This window comes from Lethenteron reissneri, chromosome 14 (genome assembly GCF_015708825.2).
Source record: "Lethenteron reissneri isolate LAM-NWPU_2019-01 chromosome 14, ASM1570882v1, whole genome shotgun sequence".
NCBI classification, from domain to species: domain Eukaryota; kingdom Metazoa; phylum Chordata; class Hyperoartia; order Petromyzontiformes; family Petromyzontidae; genus Lethenteron; species Lethenteron reissneri.
The window spans coordinates 9,782,248-9,803,902 of record NC_083792.1 but is presented as its reverse complement, the minus strand read 5'-3'; the positions used below and the strand labels follow the sequence as shown (position 1 = coordinate 9,803,902).

The window sequence follows — 21,655 nt, the reverse complement described above, 5'->3', positions numbered from 1 at the left end:
ACGTCTATCCAGTAATTATATTTCTGGGTGACCAGGGACAATGTAAATCGATAAACTCGTCACCGGTTCGAAACCAGGGTACCTGGAGAAAAACACGCGGATGGCTTCACGAACGCAACTGCCGTACTGTGTTGTCCTGGTCATCCAACAGCGCTCGTTGGTTCGGTTTTACAAATCTATGCATTAGCCACCAACCATTACCTCCGAAGCAATTGACCATAGGTGTGTGTGTGTGTGTCTGTGTGCCACCATTCGTGGCTGCTGAACAATCGTAAGTAAAGCAGGAGGTGTTTGTGATGTGAACTAATAAAGCAAGGTTGGTGTATATAGAAGTAAAGCCACATTGTCCTGCGCACAACACAAGTTGTACTGGTACACATTCCTGCGGAGGGAGCTGGTAGGAACGTCGGGTTGCTCGGTCAATGGCCTGCAGGGTCAACGGCGGCGTGGTGTATTCCGCAAATATGGCCAACTGTCAGGGCGAGCACAAGCCGGCGTGAGTATGATAAACGTTGAGTTTTATAAGGGCACCACGGGGTGACCAGCCCCTCCCCACCCAGCCCCACCCCTCCCACCCCACCCAGCCCCTCCCTCCCCACCCAGCCTCTCCCCACCCTCCCCACCCAGCCCCTCCCCACCTTCCCCTCCCCACCCAGCCCCACCCTCCCCACCCTCCCCTCTCCAGCCAGCCTCACCCCTCCCATTTTTGGATGCACGACGAATGGACGGACACAATAATCCCCTGTGGGCTAGTGGAACCAGGTGGTTCCTACCAGTAAACCATTCCTCATGACTGACAATGGCATTGGAATCCTTCATCCAGCAGTTTATTTAACAAAAAGCTGACTTTTTTTCTCTCACCATTGTTATTATTATTAAATACATTTGCAGCTTTGCAGCTCAAGATGTTGTGCAGAACGTAGGTCAGGCACATCGTGTTGTCGATCGCAGCTGTTAAATTATGTGCAGCACAAATGGTATTCAAATCTGAGGCATTGCCTTTTGGCGTCATCTGGTCTAACACCGTTTTGAGACGAGGCTCCAAAGAAAGCTGTCTCTGGTGTGGACCAATCAGTTTCAAAGACAGTGCATATATTATCAGAGTACGTTTTTTGTTTGCATTCTGACCACAAGTATTGTGGTTAATGCAGACATGATTCCTTGTAAAAAGTTTCAGTTTGGTGTTTTAACATCGTAACACTTGTTTTATTGCCAGAAAAAAGGGGAAAACCGATTCTCTAAATCACAAATGCCACAGTCGCGATTTGAATAATAAAAAAACACAGAACATGCGCCGGCGTGAAAGCTTCATGGACAGGACACGTTTGCAGTGGGAGCGAAATATGTGTTCTGCAGACAGGGCAAGATGTAGCTCTCCAACTTCGAGAGAAAATTGCAGGAAAATTGGTGTTACTGCCACGTAGAGTTTCGACTGAGAGCAAATTTGAGGGAAGCAAATCGGACGTTTGCCCATTTCGTTGCCACACCGGAACTAAACGAAGTTGCACACAAATGAATGAGTAACACGCACGCTTAGAGCCAACCCCACTGCACCAGGCTACTTGCCATCACCCGTTTTCCTACTGGGCTTTTACCTATCTGAGAATAAATAAATCAACACTCTCACATTAACAAATCTCCTCTGGACGAAAAGGGGCTTTTAAAAAGGTTTGACAATTCGCGTTGGCCGGACATGAACGTGATTGTATTCCCGGAATACAATACCACCACTTGGGACTATTAACGCATTGTTTGTACACAGCAGGGATGTCTGCGGTGATGTAATGGCGAGCATACTCGGCATGCAATCCAGACATCGCTTCTTTTATTCATTCTTCCAGCGTGGCAGTCGAACAACGCAGCACGTTTCTTAGATCCCACCACCTCTGCCCACCCCAGCAGTATTATTGGATACACCAGGGTTCAAACTTGATTTGAAGCTTTCGTGACTGCAGGAATAACTCTTTGGTTCGTTCGGTGAAGTCACGTAAAACGAAAATAAATTAAATAATAGAGTACGACGTTTCGATTGCAACACAAGCAACCGTCATCAGGTAGAACTAAAATTGAGAGAGAAACGAACCACAGACACGGAGACGCACAGACAGACACACAAGCAAAGAGAGAGATACAACACAGACACACAGAGAGAGAGACACACAACATAGACACACAGAGACCCAATGCCTCTGTGTCGAGGCCTTAGTTGATTTTCTTTCTACGTGACTTTACCGAAAGAACCAGAGAGTACACCAGGGTTGGCCGTCTGGCAGGTTGCATGTGGCGGGGGTCAAGTATGGGTACACCCCCACCTTTTCCGAGATGCATGGCCAGTGTGTAAGAGCAGGGCAAGCTACCTTATAGAGAGCTTCTGCAGAGCTAACTTATTTTAATTCTAAATTTGAAACTTTCGTGACTGCAAGGATTCATATTCTTAGGTTTTTTCGGTAAAGTCACGTAGGTAAAACATAAAAATTAATAAAAGTAAAATAAAAACAAAGGCGTACCCTCTTAAACCTCACTTACCATATGAATAAAAAGTGTGCTGTACTTGCCGCTTCCCCCCCACCCCTCTCCAACCATTATATAAACGGAGTGGTAGCTCCTGCAATCTCTCATTTACTTGAAACAGCTGTCGTGGCTGTGACGGTTCCACCTGAAGACGGGAGCTTGTGTTGCCTCCGAAACGTCGTGATTTTTATTTTATTTTACTTTTGTTAATTTTAATGTTTTACCTACGTGACTTTACCGAAAAAACCTAAGAATATAACTTATTTTAGTTGCCCTTCCACCAGCAGCGGTGGTTAACAAGCAATTTACAGGGCTGCACCTTTACCGTCACTTTATCTATACATTTTACAGCTATGATGGAACAAGAGAACATTCAACATTCAGCAAATTGAGCCGCACACACATTCATATTTCGAGAAACATCGACGAAGAGCGAGCTTTTACCATGAAATTGATTGCACAGAAGGGTACGTAGAAATGACAAAATATCTGCAGGCTCCTGCAGAGAAATCATGTAAGTGCCCTTTCATATATATATCCTCCTTCATTGGTCCATCTCATTCCAGATACAGCAAAAAAAATCCCCATTTGAGCTACAACACTGGAACATCCAAAGAGCCAAAAGATCATCAACATTCTCTTTTATATGGATGACCTAAAAACTGTATTGGGGAAAAATTATGAAGTGCCAGTATCAACATGCATCTTACGGAATGTGCTGAATATTAGCCAATAAAACAGCTTGGCAAGAGCGAACTACTTGCCTCTTTTTATCGGGGTTACAAATCTTGCACAGCAGTTAACTGAAGACATGAGGGATGAATAACTATGCATTTTTATTATTATTAATAATAATCAACTTTAAGCTGATTATGAGCGGCAGGGTGACTGTAATTATCATCATCATCAATACACAAAAATTAGAAAGAGGCACAAAAAGGATATGTGACAGGGTAATTTTGGCGTTCTATCATTTTACTGAGTAAGTGCACTGTTAATTATAAGTGTCGCTATTGCTTAAAAATTAAGGGTTACATCAATATCTACGTGACTTTACCGATAGAACCAAGAATATGAATCCATGCAATCACGAAAGCTTTAAATCGAAATTTACATCAATATCATTGAACACTGACCATATTTTACGGTGGGTTTGTACACCGTTTTTTAATGTTTTATTGTTGGCATTCATACAAACGAAATTTTATTTGTTGGGGATATTTTTACTTCATGAGCACAAGAGTTGGTCAGAGCGCTGACCCGACGACACCACTGAGATTCTGGGTTCAAATCTGCAAACCGCAGATTAAAAAAAAAAGTTAAAACGTTTAGTTGAGCCAAAATGACTTATTTTCCTCTGCACTCTTGAAATGAAAGCGGAAAATGACATTTTCTTAAAACGTGCACAGTGAGGAATTATTTATTGAGCCGAACATGCCACGTGCGTCCCAGTCCTTCTACCCTAAGTACCCCACAAACAGAGAGCTATCGAGGAAAGATACCTTCTGTCGTCATTACCCACTGCAAATTGTCCAGCTCTGTCCTCCATCCAACTATTGACACAAGTAACAAATTAAATGTTCTCAGCTACGTCTCCAACGATTTTTTTTCTCTCTTACATATTGTCCACTCCATTACATACACACAGCCAGTGCTATCCCCATGTATAATTTAGTTCACACTTTACCACGACTCTTACCATAGATAGTGGCACATAAATACTTCATAAGAATTTGTAAACTTATTACAATACTTGGAGCACCTTAGCTCCGTCTCACAGTGTAATCCTCCGCTGAGTTGAACGAAAATTGGTTTTGCACCCGCAAATGTCAGTACTCCTATTATTGCCAACATAGTTGGCTGGACTGGTGGCACAATGGTTTCGTACACCACGCCGTGAACTCAGCAACATGAATTTGATTCCTGGCCATGGCGAATAACGGTGTGACATAGTAGAAATTGTGCTATTATGTTTTGGCCAATGCACATCTGACTAGACCGGCTAAAATATCACATATAAACAGATTTCATCAGCTAATTCATCCTGTTATCCGTGGCTATCTGCATTAGTTTTTTTATGGATCCGTGCAATAAATCGGTAAAAATATTGCAAATAATAGAATCTACGATGTGTATACGAGTGGGCGAGCGTCGCCTCCTGTAGAATGGATACGATTTGTTTGCATTCATCCTTTACCAAAATCCCTGATGAATTAGGCTCATCATGGTATCAATGAGATCCGAAAGACACTCTCCTATGTCTGCAACAATCCTTCCCCCACGAGAATATTGAGAATTATCAGGATTTAGGCTCACGATTTGATTCCATTACTATATATTTTTTCTACATTATGGTATGCACTTAAGTGCCTCCAATGGCTGCAGGAATTAGGTGATGTAATTGAATGTGGTGCATGTGAATCGAATGTAATAATTTCCCACGCATGCAATTGTCGTGCCCGTATCGTGAGCGTGAGAATCAATTTTAATTCATGAATCGATGCATCGCTGCACCCCTTGCTCTCGATACAATCTTAGCCTGACATGGAGTGTATTAACTTATTACCCAATAAGAATCCACCCATCAATGAAAGGGAAGAGGCACTGTGCGTACATAAACAACGTTCACGCAGCATTGCCGAGCGGTATACTTGTTGAAGGAAACATAGGATGGCAGTTCCATGTAAGCAGTCTATGCATAATACATCTAAATGTTGGCATGCAGCTGCATTTGTATGCTCTGTAAACCCAAAATCGCATCGTGTGTTTTCAGTAACAATAATCAGCACTACAAGTCATCGCGCTCTAAATGTAAAACAAAATCCACCAGCAAATTGGGAATTTGAATGGAAACAAGTGACATACTCAAATCCAAATCTGTGTGTACTTTGCAATAAATATGATGTCATTGGAGTTATGCCAAACTCAGGTGCAATCTGCCACCGTCCTCATGACAAAGCCAGCGTCCCATTGTGTCTGACATTGGCCTGTCTGTCGAAGAACTGCTCTTAGAGATATTTAGCTGCTCTGCCTTGTATCCTACACCCTACAATTAAGAGTATTCACGGTACAAGGTAAAGGCAATGCTGGAAGTGTAACTCCTGTTTGCAATTTCTTTGCTCGCAGAAAGGGCCACGACGAGACGGATAGAGTAAGCACATTTATTTATTTACCTGAGAAATGTCTCACTCATTCTGATTATTTTCCAGAGCATACAGCGTGGACATTTTTAGACAATTCCCACCTAGATATATACACAATGTTCATAGATTTTTTTCGGTAAAGTCACGTAGGTAAAAAATTAAAATTAATAAAAGTAAAATACAAAAAATAATTAATTTAAACAAAAAATGTACCTACGTGACTTTACCGAAAAAACCTAAGAATATGAATCCTTGCAGTCACGAAAGCTTCAAATCTAGAATATACACAATGCTTTGTGAGGGGGAGTGGTGACGCATTGGTGTGCACGCTGCACTATACACCTGACAACGCGAGTTTGAGTTCCGGCCACGGCTTGGATCAGTGGTGAGTGACATCTGAACCAGGCCTGAGCACCCCCCCCCACCCCACTTCACCATCCCTCACTGACCGGCCTTGTGAAGCGTGCCAAAAATGACCACTTCACTGACAAGGTGTGGGAGAGGCCTTCATCCAGCAGTGGATTGATAAAGAGCTGTAAAATATGTTTTAGAGATATCGTAGAATATTTGGGAGAATACTAAACTGAAATCCAGAGAAAACCGCACACGCACGAGAGAAATAACACACAGGCTGAAGCCTACTTGCTGTACTGCTTCACGCTGCTCTGCTTGTGGGCTGTCTCACAGCCGCAATGATCTTCCGACCGTCATACCCTCCAAGCGGCTGGATTAGAGGCATGCACTGTCAAGCACCGCTGACCCAATGTCATCATCAATATAAATCAATGGCACACATTATTGAGATTAACAGTCATAATCGCCGAGAGACCAACCGGCTGCTGAAATGATGGGCACTGTTTTTATATGTTCCCATGGGGTCAAGTCTCGAGCCCGTTTATCCATTTTCTCTTCCAATGCCGTACCCCTCTTCCCCTTAAAATACTATCAACACAATAATAACAGTAATCACAGAAAAAAATCACAAGTCATCAAACTCTATTTCGAATCCACGTGGTTGGATCTCCAGAGGACACGGCCACCTGTTATGGGTAGAACACACAAAATCTGGGCTCGCATCCAAAATAAGAGAAACGCAACGTATTAAAACTAAAGATCCGTGTTTAGGATCGTCCCATAATATATGTCCTGGGACATATATAAGAGCTCATGGCTGAGCCCTTACAAGGTGTCTCACGCATGGCAGCAGACTGTACCCCTTACAGTTCCCGTGGAGCCAGCAGGCATCGACTGATGTTAATTATACTGAGAGCGGGAAAAATAGAGACTCGTTTCCAATCAACCTCTCTCTCTCTCTCCCCCCAAACCCCACTGAACCACCTATAAACATTCACAGCCCTCTGGAATTTCTCGCGCCAAGCGCAGCTGCAACCCGGCAGAAGGTCTGTTAGTTTCACACCTGATTAATATTCAGCATAGAAAAAAAATGATATGGCATCGGCGTTCATTCTTCGCTGTGATTTTTTTTCTCTCTCTCTACTTCAAAAGCCCAGGAGCTATTTCATTTAAAGAGCTGCTGTTTGCGTCAGAGAGCTTAGGCCTGACTTTGAGCCAGGGCCTCTCTCTCTCCCCACCCCCCAACCTCCCAGTAACCGCTACGGACTCCACTCCACAGCCCCCCCCCCTCCCTATCAAACACGCTCAAAATTAGATTTATAAAAAAAATAATTGCATTGACTGCCCGGACTAACAAGTTTTCAGCTCCTTATAACATTTTGTAATAGGTTTTTTTTTTTCAACGAGCCTTCCTTAAGCCCAACAACCCCAACAATCCAGAGCAGAAGTGGAAATAGTGTGTGGGCGAAAAAAAATATATTTGTAGCTAAAAAGGAGGCTGCAATATGTCACGCGAATTGTAATTTATTTCACAACGGCCTCTTGAACAGTTAGACGTTGGGTGTGCTTGGCAAACAAGGACCAAACATTTGGTCAAATGGAGGATAGGGCGTTTTAATCCATTCTGGTCACACAAGGTCGACCGACTTTTTCCCTTTTGAGATGTGTTTTTTTGCACAACACATTTTGCGCAACTTTCGTGCGCTATTAGGCACCACCCTCCCCCCACCACGACCCCCTCCACCCACGACTTTGATTTAAAAAAAACAATAACCACGAAGAAAACGGCGCATAAGCAAAAGCACATTACAAAGTGTACGGAGCATTCCGACTGCGCCTCTCTTGTGCCTCGGCGGTTGCTGTATGGGAGCGAGGGACGTTGAGCTGACGGGAGACGGCGCGGGCGGAATTTCTCGGGAACAGCAGCGTCTCAGCGGCGTCTTAGCGGCTCCCCCCCGCCCCCTCCTCTACCCCCTCCTCCCGCACCCCCCCCCCTCCTTTCCCTCCCCCTCATTTCCATTCCCCCCCTCCCCCCTCACCCCCCTCCCCCCTCACCCCCCCCTCATCCCTCATCCCCCCCTCATCCCTCATCCCCCCCCTCATCCCCCCCTCCCCCCTCATCCCCCCTCATCCCCCCCTCCCCCCTCATCCCCCCTCCCCCCTCATCCCCCCCCTCCCCCTCATCCCCCCCCTCCCCCCTCATCCCCCCCCTCCCCCCTCACCCCCCCTCCCCCCTCATCCTCCCCCTCCTCCTCCCCCTACCCCCTCCCCTCCTCCCCCTACCCCCTCCCCTCCCCCCCTCCTCCCTCCCCTCCTCCTCCCCCTGCTGCGCCACGCCGCTCACGAGTCTCGGCGCCGCTTCGCGAGGAGTCGCACCTCCGCGCAGGTGAAGGCGACTGGGAGCCCGCCAGGGAGCAGGCGCGTGGAGGAGGCGGGGAAATCAAAGCGTGCCGAGGGAGAAAGCTGCGAGGGCGATAGAGAGATGGATTCACTGCGTTTCAGCCGTTAGCTTTGCATTCCCTCGTATGTGGCAGGTGTGGGCTGTGTGTGGTGACGGGTTTTTATTAGCTAACCACGTGACTTTAGCGAAAGATCCAAAGAGTACGGTTTTTATTGCTATTGGCATTCACGTGCCCGCTCTTGAGTGGCGTTTACTCACCGGGCGTCGAGCGGTGCGTCAGCTCATTGACTGGAATTGATTCATGCGCTCCGAATGTACGCATCGAACCTTGCCCACAAGGATTTATTTGATAATGATTTATGCAAATCACTCGCTAATGCTATGCTAATGATGCATTTAGGCTAATAGGGGCAAACGAAACGGTACATCCAGGATCAACAAAAACACATTAGGAACAATACAAACGAGAAAAGTAAGAAGTGAGTCAAAAAAACAAGATACGATTGTGTAATAAAATTCGAACAATTCGTTGAATCACTATAGGGTGAGTAATTACATACCTGGTTATTACATGTCACAGTCGTTGTGATGGGCGAGGTGGCTCAGTGGTCGAGCAAAGCCGCTCGCAAACCGAAGGTTGTGAGTTCAAACGCCAGTGAGGAGTGGGTTGCCGCTCAGCCCATCATTCCTCCTGGGTCAGTAAATATCTACCACTTTGAAGGGAAATCCAACGGCGGTATTCCGATAAAAAGACTCACCAATGGCACATGAATGTGGAATTCCAGCCAACTGGAGCACGGTTGGCTGCGTACGGTGCAAAAGAAGTTCAATATGCATACGCACGGATAAGCACCACCTCAATGCTCTGAGTAAGAAATCACCACGGAGAGAGAATGGTGCCAGCCAAGGGAGTGGCGTTATGACATTCAGTGGCTCAGGACCACCCGATGCTTGTTTGAACATGGGGGACATTCAGACTTATTGACGTGTCGTTATTTTCGTCCTCAAACACGCTCCCAATATTCTTAGGTTTTTTCGGTAAAGTCACGTAGGTAAAAAATAAAAATTAATAAAAGTAAAATAAAAACAAAGGCTCACCTTCTTAAACCTCACCTTACCATATGAATAAAAAGTGTGCTGTACTTGCCGCTTCCCCCCCCCTCTCCAACCATTATATAAACAGAGTGAATCACTATAGGGTGCAAATCTTTCGGTCGTTTTTTAACCCACTTCCCGTGATCCAATCGAGCTGACATTTTGCACACAGACTCGTTGTGCGAGACAATTTATGTTCGTGAAATTTTTTTCTCCAAAATTTTACACTGTTTAGGGAAAACAAATTAAATATTTAATTACCAATTGCTTAATACTGGCAGACAATCATCTGACCCATAGGTGGCAGCCATCTCAAGCCAGAGGACGAGAGGACTCTAGCCGCCACGCATATAAAGGATTTAGAATGAAAAACTTTGTTTTTACGTGTTATACTTGTTACTACTATGGTAAGGTGCGGCTTGAGACTACGGCTAGTCTACATAACAAAGGACTGAGCCTTTGTTATGTAGACTGGCTGAGAGGGGGGGCGGGGTGCCAGAGTTGTTAAAGTGCTCCCAATAAGCATCATCTTGCAGATATACGTGTGGGTAGATCAATTGGAGGGGGCTCAGCATCGCTTCTGATCCGCCCCTAATTGGTGTGTGTGAAAGAGCTTAATAGCTCATCGGATTCCTCCAGTCTAAATACAAATTCTGATTCTGCTTCAGGTATCACTTGCCACTCAAGTTGGCGATGAGCGGGAATTGATCTCGGTTTATATTAGCATCGCGTGAATCATCTCTCAACGCCACTCCGCAATTACGTTGCTATTTGATTAAACGTGTGTTCGGCACACTTAAAATCGAATTCGAGACGAGTTACATGAGGTAATAATAATGATTCCTTACGTAATAATAAGTTGCGAGTGGAAATTAATGCCGGGAGCAGTGGCGTCGATACATGCGCACTGCGTTATGGACCTGGCAACCTGAGTTTGATTATCGACTATGGCTAACATCAATGACGGTTCATATTTGAATTCGTCTCGGGCTCCCTCTTCACAAAGCCACACTGACAAACATCGTCAAATATGGTCACACAAAAGCCCTTCCTTGTCTGGCAGTCTGGCATGGCATGGGGAGGTTTTCTTTCGCATGTGGATTGACAAAGGGATTTTTTGTTATTATTAATAATTACGACAAGCGTTATTGGTGGAGGAATGGATCAAAGTCAACTTAATTAAATTTACAAAAAAAAAAGTGAGTTTTGTGGCATTAAAATTAAAATACAATCAGCCAAAGAGACAAATCGGCCACTTTTTTTGAAGCTTACGCAATTACATAACTACGATTGCACACTAAAAGGCATCGTCCGCCATGGAAATTGACACTTTAAAAGGTGCATCCTGGCAGGCGATAATGATTCGAAGATTAACCATGAGAAATGCAGAAAGTGTGGGAAGTTGAAGTTTTCGAATTTTGACTCGGCACACTTTAGGGGGTATGTGGGCCTGGTGCCATCTGGCTGACCAGTCGAAGGTCACGTCACCACCGCAAGTATATTGAGCGAGGCTCTCTCGCGCACGGCGGTCTGCAGACAAACTCTTTTTGCTGTGTAAACGCCCAGCTCTATTGAGCGGCCAGGGATCAATGACCTTGAACCGAGTTCCCCTTCAATCTGGCCCGAAACTCCAGCTGTGCTCTCTCGCGCGCCATTCCGGTCATGTCCGCCACGCAGTAGATATCAAGTACCGTCACATAAATCTCCCTGGTTTCCTGTCGGAATCAGATGGCAGCGGGCATGTAAATGCTGCAGATGTGTTCCACCAACTGCTGGAGAATGAGATCGGCCCCCCCCCCCCTCCCTGTCACCCTACCACCCCCCCCCCCCCACACAAAAATATAAAAGGCGCAGTCACAGCGATATGGAAATGAAGGAAATGCGTTCGGTTTAGTTGATGGAAATGAGGCTGATGTGAAGTCGGACGGAAAGTTGCAGCCGGTGCCTTCAAGCTGACGCACGCCAACAACATTACAAGCCGGACACAAATGAGGCTGTCAGGCAAGAAAGGCGTGGGAGGAAAGGGAAGAATAAATGAAATGGGAAAATATTCCGCATGTGGGACAGGCAGTGATTGGCACGCATGGACGGTGGAAGAAAAGACTCGGGGAATAAAAAAAAAAAAGAGAACGTGGGATTAATCCAAGAAGTAAATGAAGCAAGTTTGGGGTTATTTGTTGTTGTTACGAACACCAGACTGTTGCGCTCTTTGTTTGCAATTTGTCGAGGCCAATGGGAGCATCAGAAAATCTTGAGTTGCTTCTCAATCTGCAGCACATCAAGCTGGATATGAAACAAAGAGTCATTTCAAAGGGATCACATTAGGCACAATGCATCTTGGCCACGAACAAAAAGCTGGCGATATTACCTCTCTGCACTGCAGTGCTAGGAATCCCTTTCAACAGCACAATTGCCTGAGCACTCTTTATTTTTGATCCGAGAGAGGCACACAATCCTTTCTTTTTTTCTTACATCCACGCCTTTCAGAAAGCATTAAAATAATGACTTCGGAGTGATCAAGCGTCGCCTCCAAGAAGACCATAATGGACTTGGAGAAATAGAGGTTTAGTGGCGCATGGGGGTGGTGGGAGGGGGTCTTGAAAAATATATCTGAAGAAGTAAACGTCAATGTCATGTAATTGGACAACTCGGCTGCCCTCGGGTGTGCAGGTACGGGACCCCTCATTACTGTTCTGTCTTCGCGTCAATTTATGTCCCCCACTTGTATTTACTGGCGAGCCTACTCCCGCTCTGCCAGCGAACGTGTCGATATTAACACGGTTCATGCCGCCGCACCAATCATCGCCGGGCGCACCCGTGGCGTTTAAAAAGGGGCGCCGCGTTTTTTGACGTTTGCGAGCCAGCGCCAAATATAAAACGGCGATGAGCGCGTAAGCGCTTTTTTTTTCATTCAATCGATCAGTTTGTTTGCTTGTCTGTCTGTCGTGTCTTTATTTACGGGGGTACGTTTTACCGGGCGCGACGTTGTGTTTCCGCCACGCAAGCGACGGGCGCGTGTCAATTAACTTATTCAAATTTCTCCTTCGGATACTCTCACCGTGTATTGGAAAATGCGCACTCGAATTGCGATCCAGAGGCCGCCGGTTTGATCTCCTGGCCGTGAAAAGTAAAAATACTGAACGAGTTTTTGTAACCCCCCCCCCTCACCCCAAACCATCTCTGTCCACCCAGCAACATCAATGGATTCACCACGGTTTGTCGACCGGCAGGTTGTGTGTGATGGGTTGGCACTTACACCTCTACCAACACGTCTGGCGAGCGTGGAAGAGTAGCCCAAAACACCTCCAGAGAAGCTCTCTGTAGCTTCCTCTAGTATCAGAACACAACCACCGTCGTTCAGCACTAAGCGGCGGTGACGTCACCGGGGCGCTTGTGCCATGCTAGGTGCGCTTTGAGGCCCCGTGAAGTGTCGAAGGCCCCCTGGCAGGATTTCACGGACGCAGACCCAGGTGCCATGGGATGACTGACTGAGATGACTGGCAGATGCTCCACCAGCTATGCTCCCTCACTGTGGCTCAAGCAAAGGCCCTCCCATCAGCAGTGGCTTCGAGCCAAATGGTTTAAGGGCAGTACCCTTACTTTAGTTTTCCCGATGTCCAAGTAAATGCTGTAGTTAATACAAAAGAAGTTGGTGCAAGTGATTGCAGTTCTATTGACATGTTTCCTGACCTTTACACTGAGCATTGAACAACAGAAATGTTGTCACGTGAAGTCAACCTTCACGTGACATTTCGACACATATCGGGCCTTTGTGCTCCCGTGTGTTAACTAATCGCATCTGCGTGTGTGTTTTAAAGTAAATTGCTTCCGACTTATTTCACGGGATATTTCACCCTTGCACCGCATCAACTAAACCCAGACAGTTTAAAATCCATACGTTGATGGATCTTGGAGGAATCCATCTGGAGAGTAGAATTATACTTAAAGCAAGAGGAACGTATTTGTTTTTGTTATTATTATATTCACGTATTTTGTTATAGTTATAGTAATCTCGGAATAGGATTGCCCAATTCCACCATCTAACATAGTGGGAAAGTAACATTTTCACAACCTACATTAAATGTGTGGCGTGTACACAGAAGTTCTGTATACCCTGATGACATTGTTTTGAAAAAGTATCGATATCCAGCCTTGCACAGACAGGCAGGGGATGGCAGGAGGGAGGGGGTGGAACACACACACAAAACGCTAAATCGATCACCTGTATTACTGTGCAAGGTGTGCGTTAGTGAGCGGCCCTGGCTATTGCTCAGTTGTGCAATGTTGTGAAACACGTCCCAGTTAACAAAACACTCCTCCTGATCCAGGTTTGCGAAAATATCCAGAAACTGAGCACACGTCTATGTGCAGTCGGCGAGCCTGAGAAATGGCACCGTGGTAGAAATCTGTGCGTTGCACATTTGCACATAGACGCACACGGGTAATGGATTCCCTTTGCTGGCAATAAGCAACCGCCGGCTTGCTCTCACAACCACCGAGAACGCGGGGCGGGCCCGCTATTGCCTTGGAGCAAGTGCTGTAACTAATGCAATCTGTCTGAAGTGGGAAAACAATTTATAATTGGGTGACGTTCCCCGCCTCCCACCTGCCCACCCCAGCATTTTCATCAGCACCCCTCTTTCCTCCCATCACCCCATCCTAACTCCCATTCCTCACGCAGTCCCAGCTCAATCGCCCATCCATCCCCGCCACCCTTGCATCACCTGGTAGCCACGACACGACAGGCATCGCAACAGCACCATCGTGGCCTCAGTGGACGACAACAGGCCTCAGAAAGGTTCTGGGTTCGGGGCCATGTGGGGAGCCACGTGGGAAATTTGGGGCACCGCAGTGGCGAGATGTTATCTCCCTCGCCTGGTATGCAAGAGGTCGTGGGTTCAATGCCGACCCTGACGCCTGTATATTTGCCGGCTTGCATGTTCACCCCCTTGGTCGCGTGGATTTTTCTACGGGTACTCCAGTTTTTCTCTCATTTGTGACCAGGTTTCTTCTGAAAAAAGAGCTAATAGCTCAATGGGCTTAACCTGGTGAATTAAATCGTTTACAGTTTAATTTCTACGGCAAGCCAATCATTCGTGTCATCCGTGGAAGATATTACATGGATGTGACAATAAAAAAAACATGTAAAAAATGGTGGGCTCTTTGCATGGAAGAGGTGCGATCCTTCTAATCCCTTGGTCCCCGCAGTGTTCACCGGCTTTGGCCCAGAGGCTGCAGGTAACCTTCATTTGGCCTTGTTTATTATGCATATTATGCTAAATGTGAGCAGACTCCCCATTAGCAAACCTGACCATCATTTTGATTCCAATTTACTTTTTTTTAACACAGTTAAGTCTGCAAGAGCGTACTCAAATTTTAAAAGCTGTTTGGTGGATTAGGGTAGTGCACTTTATTAGACCACACGAGACCTGAAGCAACATTACATTGTGATTACACTTTCGCTTAATTTAAGTCCAGTGCTTTTACCAACATTTTTTAACTCCTCTGATAACAATTTTTCTAATCTTAATCAGAACTTGTTGCTTCATTTTGCATCGGGGAGGCATTTTTTTTATATTTACCGCTTAACTTTTTGCCGATGTGCACATCGCGGTGTATTTGATTTGCGCGAAATGCAAACGTATATGCAGTCAACATTGCGTTCAGGGTACAAATATGAAGCGAATGTAAATCTGCAACAGATTCCCTGTCTTCCAATGTATTCCATTCCCTCATTAGCTTAATATTTGTAAATGCTGCATCAACAAGTAAGTACGCGCACACACCTGTGTGCACACACAGAGACACACACCGTACAAATGATCTACACAAGTATGAGCCAGTTGTGAGGTACGTGCAGCTTGGCTAAACATGATAAACTCCAGTACTCTAATTTAATATTACTTTCATTTCAACTTATTTCATGCTCCATTGCCTGATTGTTTTTACCCTTAGCTGTAATAGAGAGGGGCCTGCCGTTGTTTTTACAAGTGGCGAGCTGGAAATCTTAAAATAGGTACCGTCGTTTCACATACCCCCCCCCCCCCCCCACCGCGTGCCCCCCCCAAAAAAAATCTCCGTTAAACCAAGCTCATTAACCTTCAGCTCATTTCCAACACGTGCTGTTACGGCTAATGGGTAGAAAATGCAACCGCCTCTGCACAGCAGGTCCACTGACTTACATAGTTCCGTCCGCGAGGGTGAGCGGACGGAATGAAATTAGCAGCGGTAAGAATGTTGAGGGGGCGCTGGGGGCATGCTGGCCCTCGTACGTGAACAAAAAATAAAGAGGGGTGTCCTACCCCCCCCCCGCACTTTGTAACCCCCCCCCCCCCGCCCTGAGAATGTTCCCTTACATTTAATTCCACCCCCAAATTCGTCGTCGTGTTGTGCGGCACTCTGTGTGATGAGCGTGTCTTCCGTTGAAATGCTTTACCAGTCCAGGTGTTGCTCTTCTTATCCCACTGCGCGCGGTCAGATCGCAAAGTCGTGTTGTAGTCTGAGGGGGTGGAAAGTATCACAGCGTGTGTGTGTGTGAGCTACTTTGGACGGGATGTGATTGGCGGCTCCAATAATAATCAAGACGAGCAGAGGACCATCCAAATATTGAGTGGAGTTGAAGGCGAAGGTTCAATTTCGACCAATAAAACTACTCTATTCATTGATGTGAGCAAATACCATGAATTATTGCGTGAAGTATGGACAGTCCTAACGATATGTGCTATTTATAATGTTTAATTCTGCTTCTGTGTTGCACTAGAACTTTTGCGGTTATGAAGTATGTTTTTTTGTGCCCATGCCTTCATTGCAAAAGTGGCGTCTGATCCCCGTGGGCTTTTATCTGGCCTTTTAAACAAAAGGATTCGAATCGAAGAGTGCAATTCTTGTCACGTCAACTTGCTTCACCATCACCACCATCACTACCACCACCAACAGCATCATCGCCACGACCACTGCCACCACCCGAACGCCCTCGCCTCGTCACTGCGAGCAAACGAGCTGTATGTACGTACGTTGAACTTATTTCGTTCCGTACGTACCTAACCGTGCTAATTGGAGACGCGGGGCGAAGGACAACGAACAAAACACAAGCAGCTCTGAAATGAGTGCGCAAACTAACCAAGGCTCACGCGCACACATGCACCTCTCCCATCTCGCTCGACAGCCAAGGAGGAGAGCGTGGCCACCTTCCGGGGCAGCGAGTACTTCTGCTACGACCTCTCCGAGAGCCCCATCCAGAGCAGCAGCGACGAGATCACGCTCTCCTTCTGCACGCTGCAGCGCAACGGCCTCATCCTGCACACGGGCAAGTCAGCCGACTACGTGAACCTGTCTCTGCGCGACGGCGCCGTGGCCCTGGTCATCAACCTGGGCTCGGGTGCCTTCGAGGCGCTCGTGGAGCCGGTCAACGGCAAGTTCAACGACAACAGCTGGCACGACGTTCGCGTCACGCGGAACCTCCGCCAGGTACGGGGGCGATGGGGGCCGCTGTGGAGAGGAGTCGTGATTCAGGGAGGAGCGGGGGGAGGGTGGGAGATGCGTCAGGGTGCGACGGCGGGGGGGGGGGGTTAGGGGTGAGTTGGGAGGACATCGATGATGGAGTACTGTTGTTGTTGTGGAGGTTGTCGTGAATGTGCTGCCGATGTGTTTCTTGGGGGTTGCGCCGCTTCTGGTTCGGCGCGAAGTCCCATGTTTGGCTCCACGTGCTGTGGGGTAGCTTTTTGTCGGGAACTAAAATGTGTCAAAAAATGAAAATCGGTTCCCTTTGAAGGACTGCTGTTTCATCTCCAAAGTTTCGTGGGCCACCCTTTGATCAATTCGGCTGCGTTTGTGTCCAGCAAGTCCTTAACAGTAACACAACCGTGGACTCAAATGTGTCATTCGCATGGGATCATCGTCACGAGAGTTACCGTGCCGCCCGAAGTGCTCCCCTGGCACGTGGAGCTGAAACATCGGACATCGTTGTGCACAAAGTTGCTGCAAGACCCCAATTAAACACGAGAGAGCTAAGCCAGGAGGGAGAAGGGCGGGGAAGGACGGGGAGGGGGTCGGCATGTGACATATGCCTGGCTGGGGAATTTTGTACGCAGTGCTGAATGTGCGGATCATCCACTCGGGCTGTATTAGCATTTTAACCACCCCTCTGTGCGGCTCCGTGGCGTGGAAGGCGACGTCGCGACACGGAGCCTCGCCACGACGTCCCCTGGCATCCCGCGAAGCTCGTTACTTAAATCGGCGTCGCGTGCGGCGGTCGGCTCTGTCGGCGGAGGAACGGCAGAGGAACGACGGAAGCCGTGGAGCGGTGCGCTCGTGCAAGAGAGCGTGCGCGCGGTCTCCGCTCAGGATTCATATTCTTAGGTTTTTTCGGTAAAGTCACGTAGGTAAAAAATTTAAATTAATAAAAGTAAAATAAAAAATAAGATAAAAATCACGACGTTTCGGAGGCAACACAAGCTTCCGTCTTCAGGTGGAACCGTCACAGCACGACAGCTGTATCAAGGATTTTGAGCGGAGGACTCGTACGGTTCACACTGGGCTGCCGTTGTTAGCCGGGTGTGCCAACAACGCCGGGCTTTAGTTTCTTCGCCAAATGTTGTTCTTGCTGTTGTTTTAATTGGGGGGAAAAATAAGGGTACAGGCGGGGTTTTTTGGGGGGTTTTTTTCTCGTGGCTTTTGCTGAAAGAACGAAAAATTCAAGACGAAATTCCAAATCACGCGTTCGAGTTAAAACGCTCGGTGACTTTGTGTTACTTTTTTTTCTCGGGTCATTGCAATGCCCACGTATTTATGTTTTAATGAAATAACTTTAGGTCAATATCTTGCAGAGGGTGGCTTCATGAGTTATAGAGCAACGTTTTCTGTTATTTCTACGTTTGTTAAGAAATGTCTCGAGCGTTAAAACTTTGTTTAAAGTTCATGCTTGAGTAAACTGAACTAGAGCGTAAGTTACTGGGGTCTGAAAAAGTTCCTCAATCTCTTCAATAATTGATACATTGAGAACCTTCAGTGTATTAGGAAGCCTCATAAAGCTGCATAAAAAAAAACGAAGTTTGTTGATTCTTTCCCCCTTCATTTACCACTTTAACAAACCAGCTCATTGGTGACTCTGTGTTCTCAATATTCGATTGTTAAAATGATTCTGTGAGCGAGTTACCAAATTGCAATGGCCTTGTAACTTGTCGCATGAATGTCTAACGTGTGCACCCCCCCCCCCCCTCCCGCAGATTGAAAAGCGATTCACTGTTGATTTTACTCTCCGACGAAACTTTGATTTTTTTTGTTATCCAACGTAGCGGTTTCCTGGCAGCAAACCCCACCGGGGAGTTTCGTCGAGAGGGCGACTGCGCCCAGAGCTAGGCGGTGTTTGCGGCCGAGCGGTTAGGATTTCAAAACGCGCGTTTCCCCCCTCCCCCCCTCCCCCCAGCGCGCATCTTTCGCCGACCGAATTCGCTCCGTCTCACACGCGCGCCTCGAGTGTTTTTTGTTGTTGTATCCTTCGCGGGCACAAACTTAGCGGCCTCTCGCTGCCTGGGCCACACACCAGTACGGTCTCGGTTGCTTCCAAGATTTTGCAGCTTTAAAAACAAATATATAAAATAATCTTCTTGGTTCTTTCGGTAAAGTCGCGTAGAAGGAAAATAATAAAATAATGAAAATAAAACATAATAAAATTATTATATTTATTATTTTATTTTATAATATTATTTTATTATTTTTCTTTTTATTACTTTATTATTTTCCTTCTACGTGACTTTACCGAAAGAACCAAGAAGATGAATCCCTGCAGTCACGAAAGCTTTAAATCGAAATTTATATTAAAAAACTCACTCAGAGGTAGTGGTCCTCGATCCCGATTGGGTAAATGGCCCCGAGCTTTGTGTACATCATCAGCGGCCTTCATCTTACATCAAGAAGCTTATAACGTAAATCCCCGTGGGAGAGAACTCTTCAGATGTGCGCGAGAAAAGTGGACGCCCAAATTTGCCGAGACGTTCAATCTTTCTTTGCGCTGGTGTTCGTGCGAGAGAGATGCATTGAGTGTGCCGAGGTCTGTTGCAGCATCCTCCGAGGAGGAAAAAATGTCTTCGATTTAGAATCACGGAGCAAGGAAGAAGAAAGGGGAAAAGACAACACACCGATCGGGATGCTGTGCCATACAAATTGGCAATGGATCTGTCATGTTTACTAATTCATGTGTACCGCCTTTCAAAAGGCCAGAGTTCCTACACCAAATTGACCTCTCATCACACAACCACTTGCAGGCAAAGTGTGCCTTTCAAAGCCCACGCTTATTGAGATGTTTGATCCAGTGTGTGGGGTATTTAAACAAGAAAGGGAGATTTTGTATTTAGAAAATTAATTTGATTGCTTAATTGCTTTATTAATTATAGGGCATTAGTGCCTGAGGAAACAGGTTAACCCGTAATCACAGTGAGGTAGCTTTGGTAAGTACAAGAGACATCTCTTTTTATTTTGCAGACTTAGCAAACACTAACCAAGCGAAGCTGTGTTCACCCGGCTTGAGTGCTATCCTGTCACATTACATGCTTTACTAACCGAGGGTGACTTACTCAAGCTCTGCTTGTTTAACAAACTAACAACTCATGGAATGTCTCATTTTGTATGTTGTACTTCTACTAACATAACGACTCTAACCGAGCGATTGTTACTGCACTAACTGCATTACGTACTAACCAGCAGTCGGATGGCTGCTAAATACATTTACTAACCAGCAGTCGGATGGCTGCTAAATACATTTACTAACCAGCAGTCGGATGGCTGCTAAATACATTTACTAACCGAATGTGAAATACCTTCGCTGCTAACATCTTTGATTTTTCGTTCCAGTGACGTTTTCACCGTTTTATTTTTTTGTGCTCCCTCTTTGTCTCTCTTTCTCTCTCAACCCTCCTGTTTCCCCTCCCCACTCCTCTCACCCCGACCCACCCTCCCCCAACCTTCAAAACACCACCGAATTCTGATGCAAAGCATTCGGGCATCGGACATGCTATGGTAAACAAACTCCACTGTATGGTAGATATCATTCCAATTTGTCTCCGTTTGCAGTGGCCTCTTTGGGCATTATTTTCAGCTTCTTCCTCACCTCCTCTCCCGACCCCCAAGTTATTATTATTATGATGATTAATTATGAGTTGAAGACTATCTCTCTTTCTCTCTTTCCTTTATTGACCGATCGACCACATTTTCTTTTTTAAGATTCGGTTCTTATTTTGGCAGACTGTTTGTTTATATTGTGTTAACCTCACTTCCTCCGTGAGACTCCTAGTCCTCCCCCGGACTCCCCTACCTCTTCTCTTCTCTTCCCTCCATTCTAGCGGCCACTCCCCATCTACACCCCCCACCCTCACCCAGACCCCTCCTCCCTCCCCCACTCTTCCTCCCACTCCTCCCCCTGCTCACCTGTGTATGTGCGATGGCTTCACGTTTGCTTTCATCACTCGGGTGTGCCAGCCTCCACATGCCGTGCCACCCCCCTCGTCACTCTCCTGTCTGTTGTGCAGCTCTGTTGAGCCATCACCTCCACAGCCACCCACCTCTTTCCACCCCCCCGCCCCACACACAGTCCTGCCAACCTTGTGGGCTGAGGCAAAACGATTAATTTGGAATTATACGTCACCTGCAATCCACGGTATAAGTGCTATAAACATCTACACTTAAACCCTTGAAGCCTACAATAGCAGGGTTAAAAATATATATTGCAATTGCATTATAATGGCTTACGTTATTAAATAAATTACCCCAACGTGAATTTAACAATTTTAAGACCTAGCGATGAAGCTTAAGACAATTATTTTAAACATCTCAACAACCGTTCTCGCCTATTAGCATTTTAAAAAGAGCTGCGGTTATTCTCAGTCCGCTTCTAAGCACTCGCCCCGAGACGGCTGAGCTTGCCAGTCATTCTCCTTCTACCTGCGATTTGACTTTCTCTTGCAGCGTCCCAAATCTGAGCTCACAAGCTCTTGAAGCTCTTGAACCCCATATTCTTAGGTTTTTTCGGTAAAGTCACGTAGATAAAAAAAATTTAAAATTAAAATTAATAAAAGTAAAATAAAATAAAAATCACGATGTTTCGGAGGCAACACAGAAGCTTGTGTTGCCTCCGAAACGTCGTGATTTTTATCTTATT

At 46.2% G+C, this 21,655-nt stretch overlaps 1 protein-coding gene across 1 annotated transcript in view; it reads left to right on the top strand.

Annotated features, from left to right (window-relative positions):
* LOC133342373 (neurexin-1-like) overlaps positions 1–21,655 on the top strand; it is a 392,466-nt gene that overhangs the window by 152,423 nt on the left and 218,388 nt on the right. The window contains 1 exon segment of the mRNA XM_061551493.1: positions 16,670–16,971. Coding sequence (XP_061407477.1) covers positions 16,670–16,971 — 302 coding nt within the window.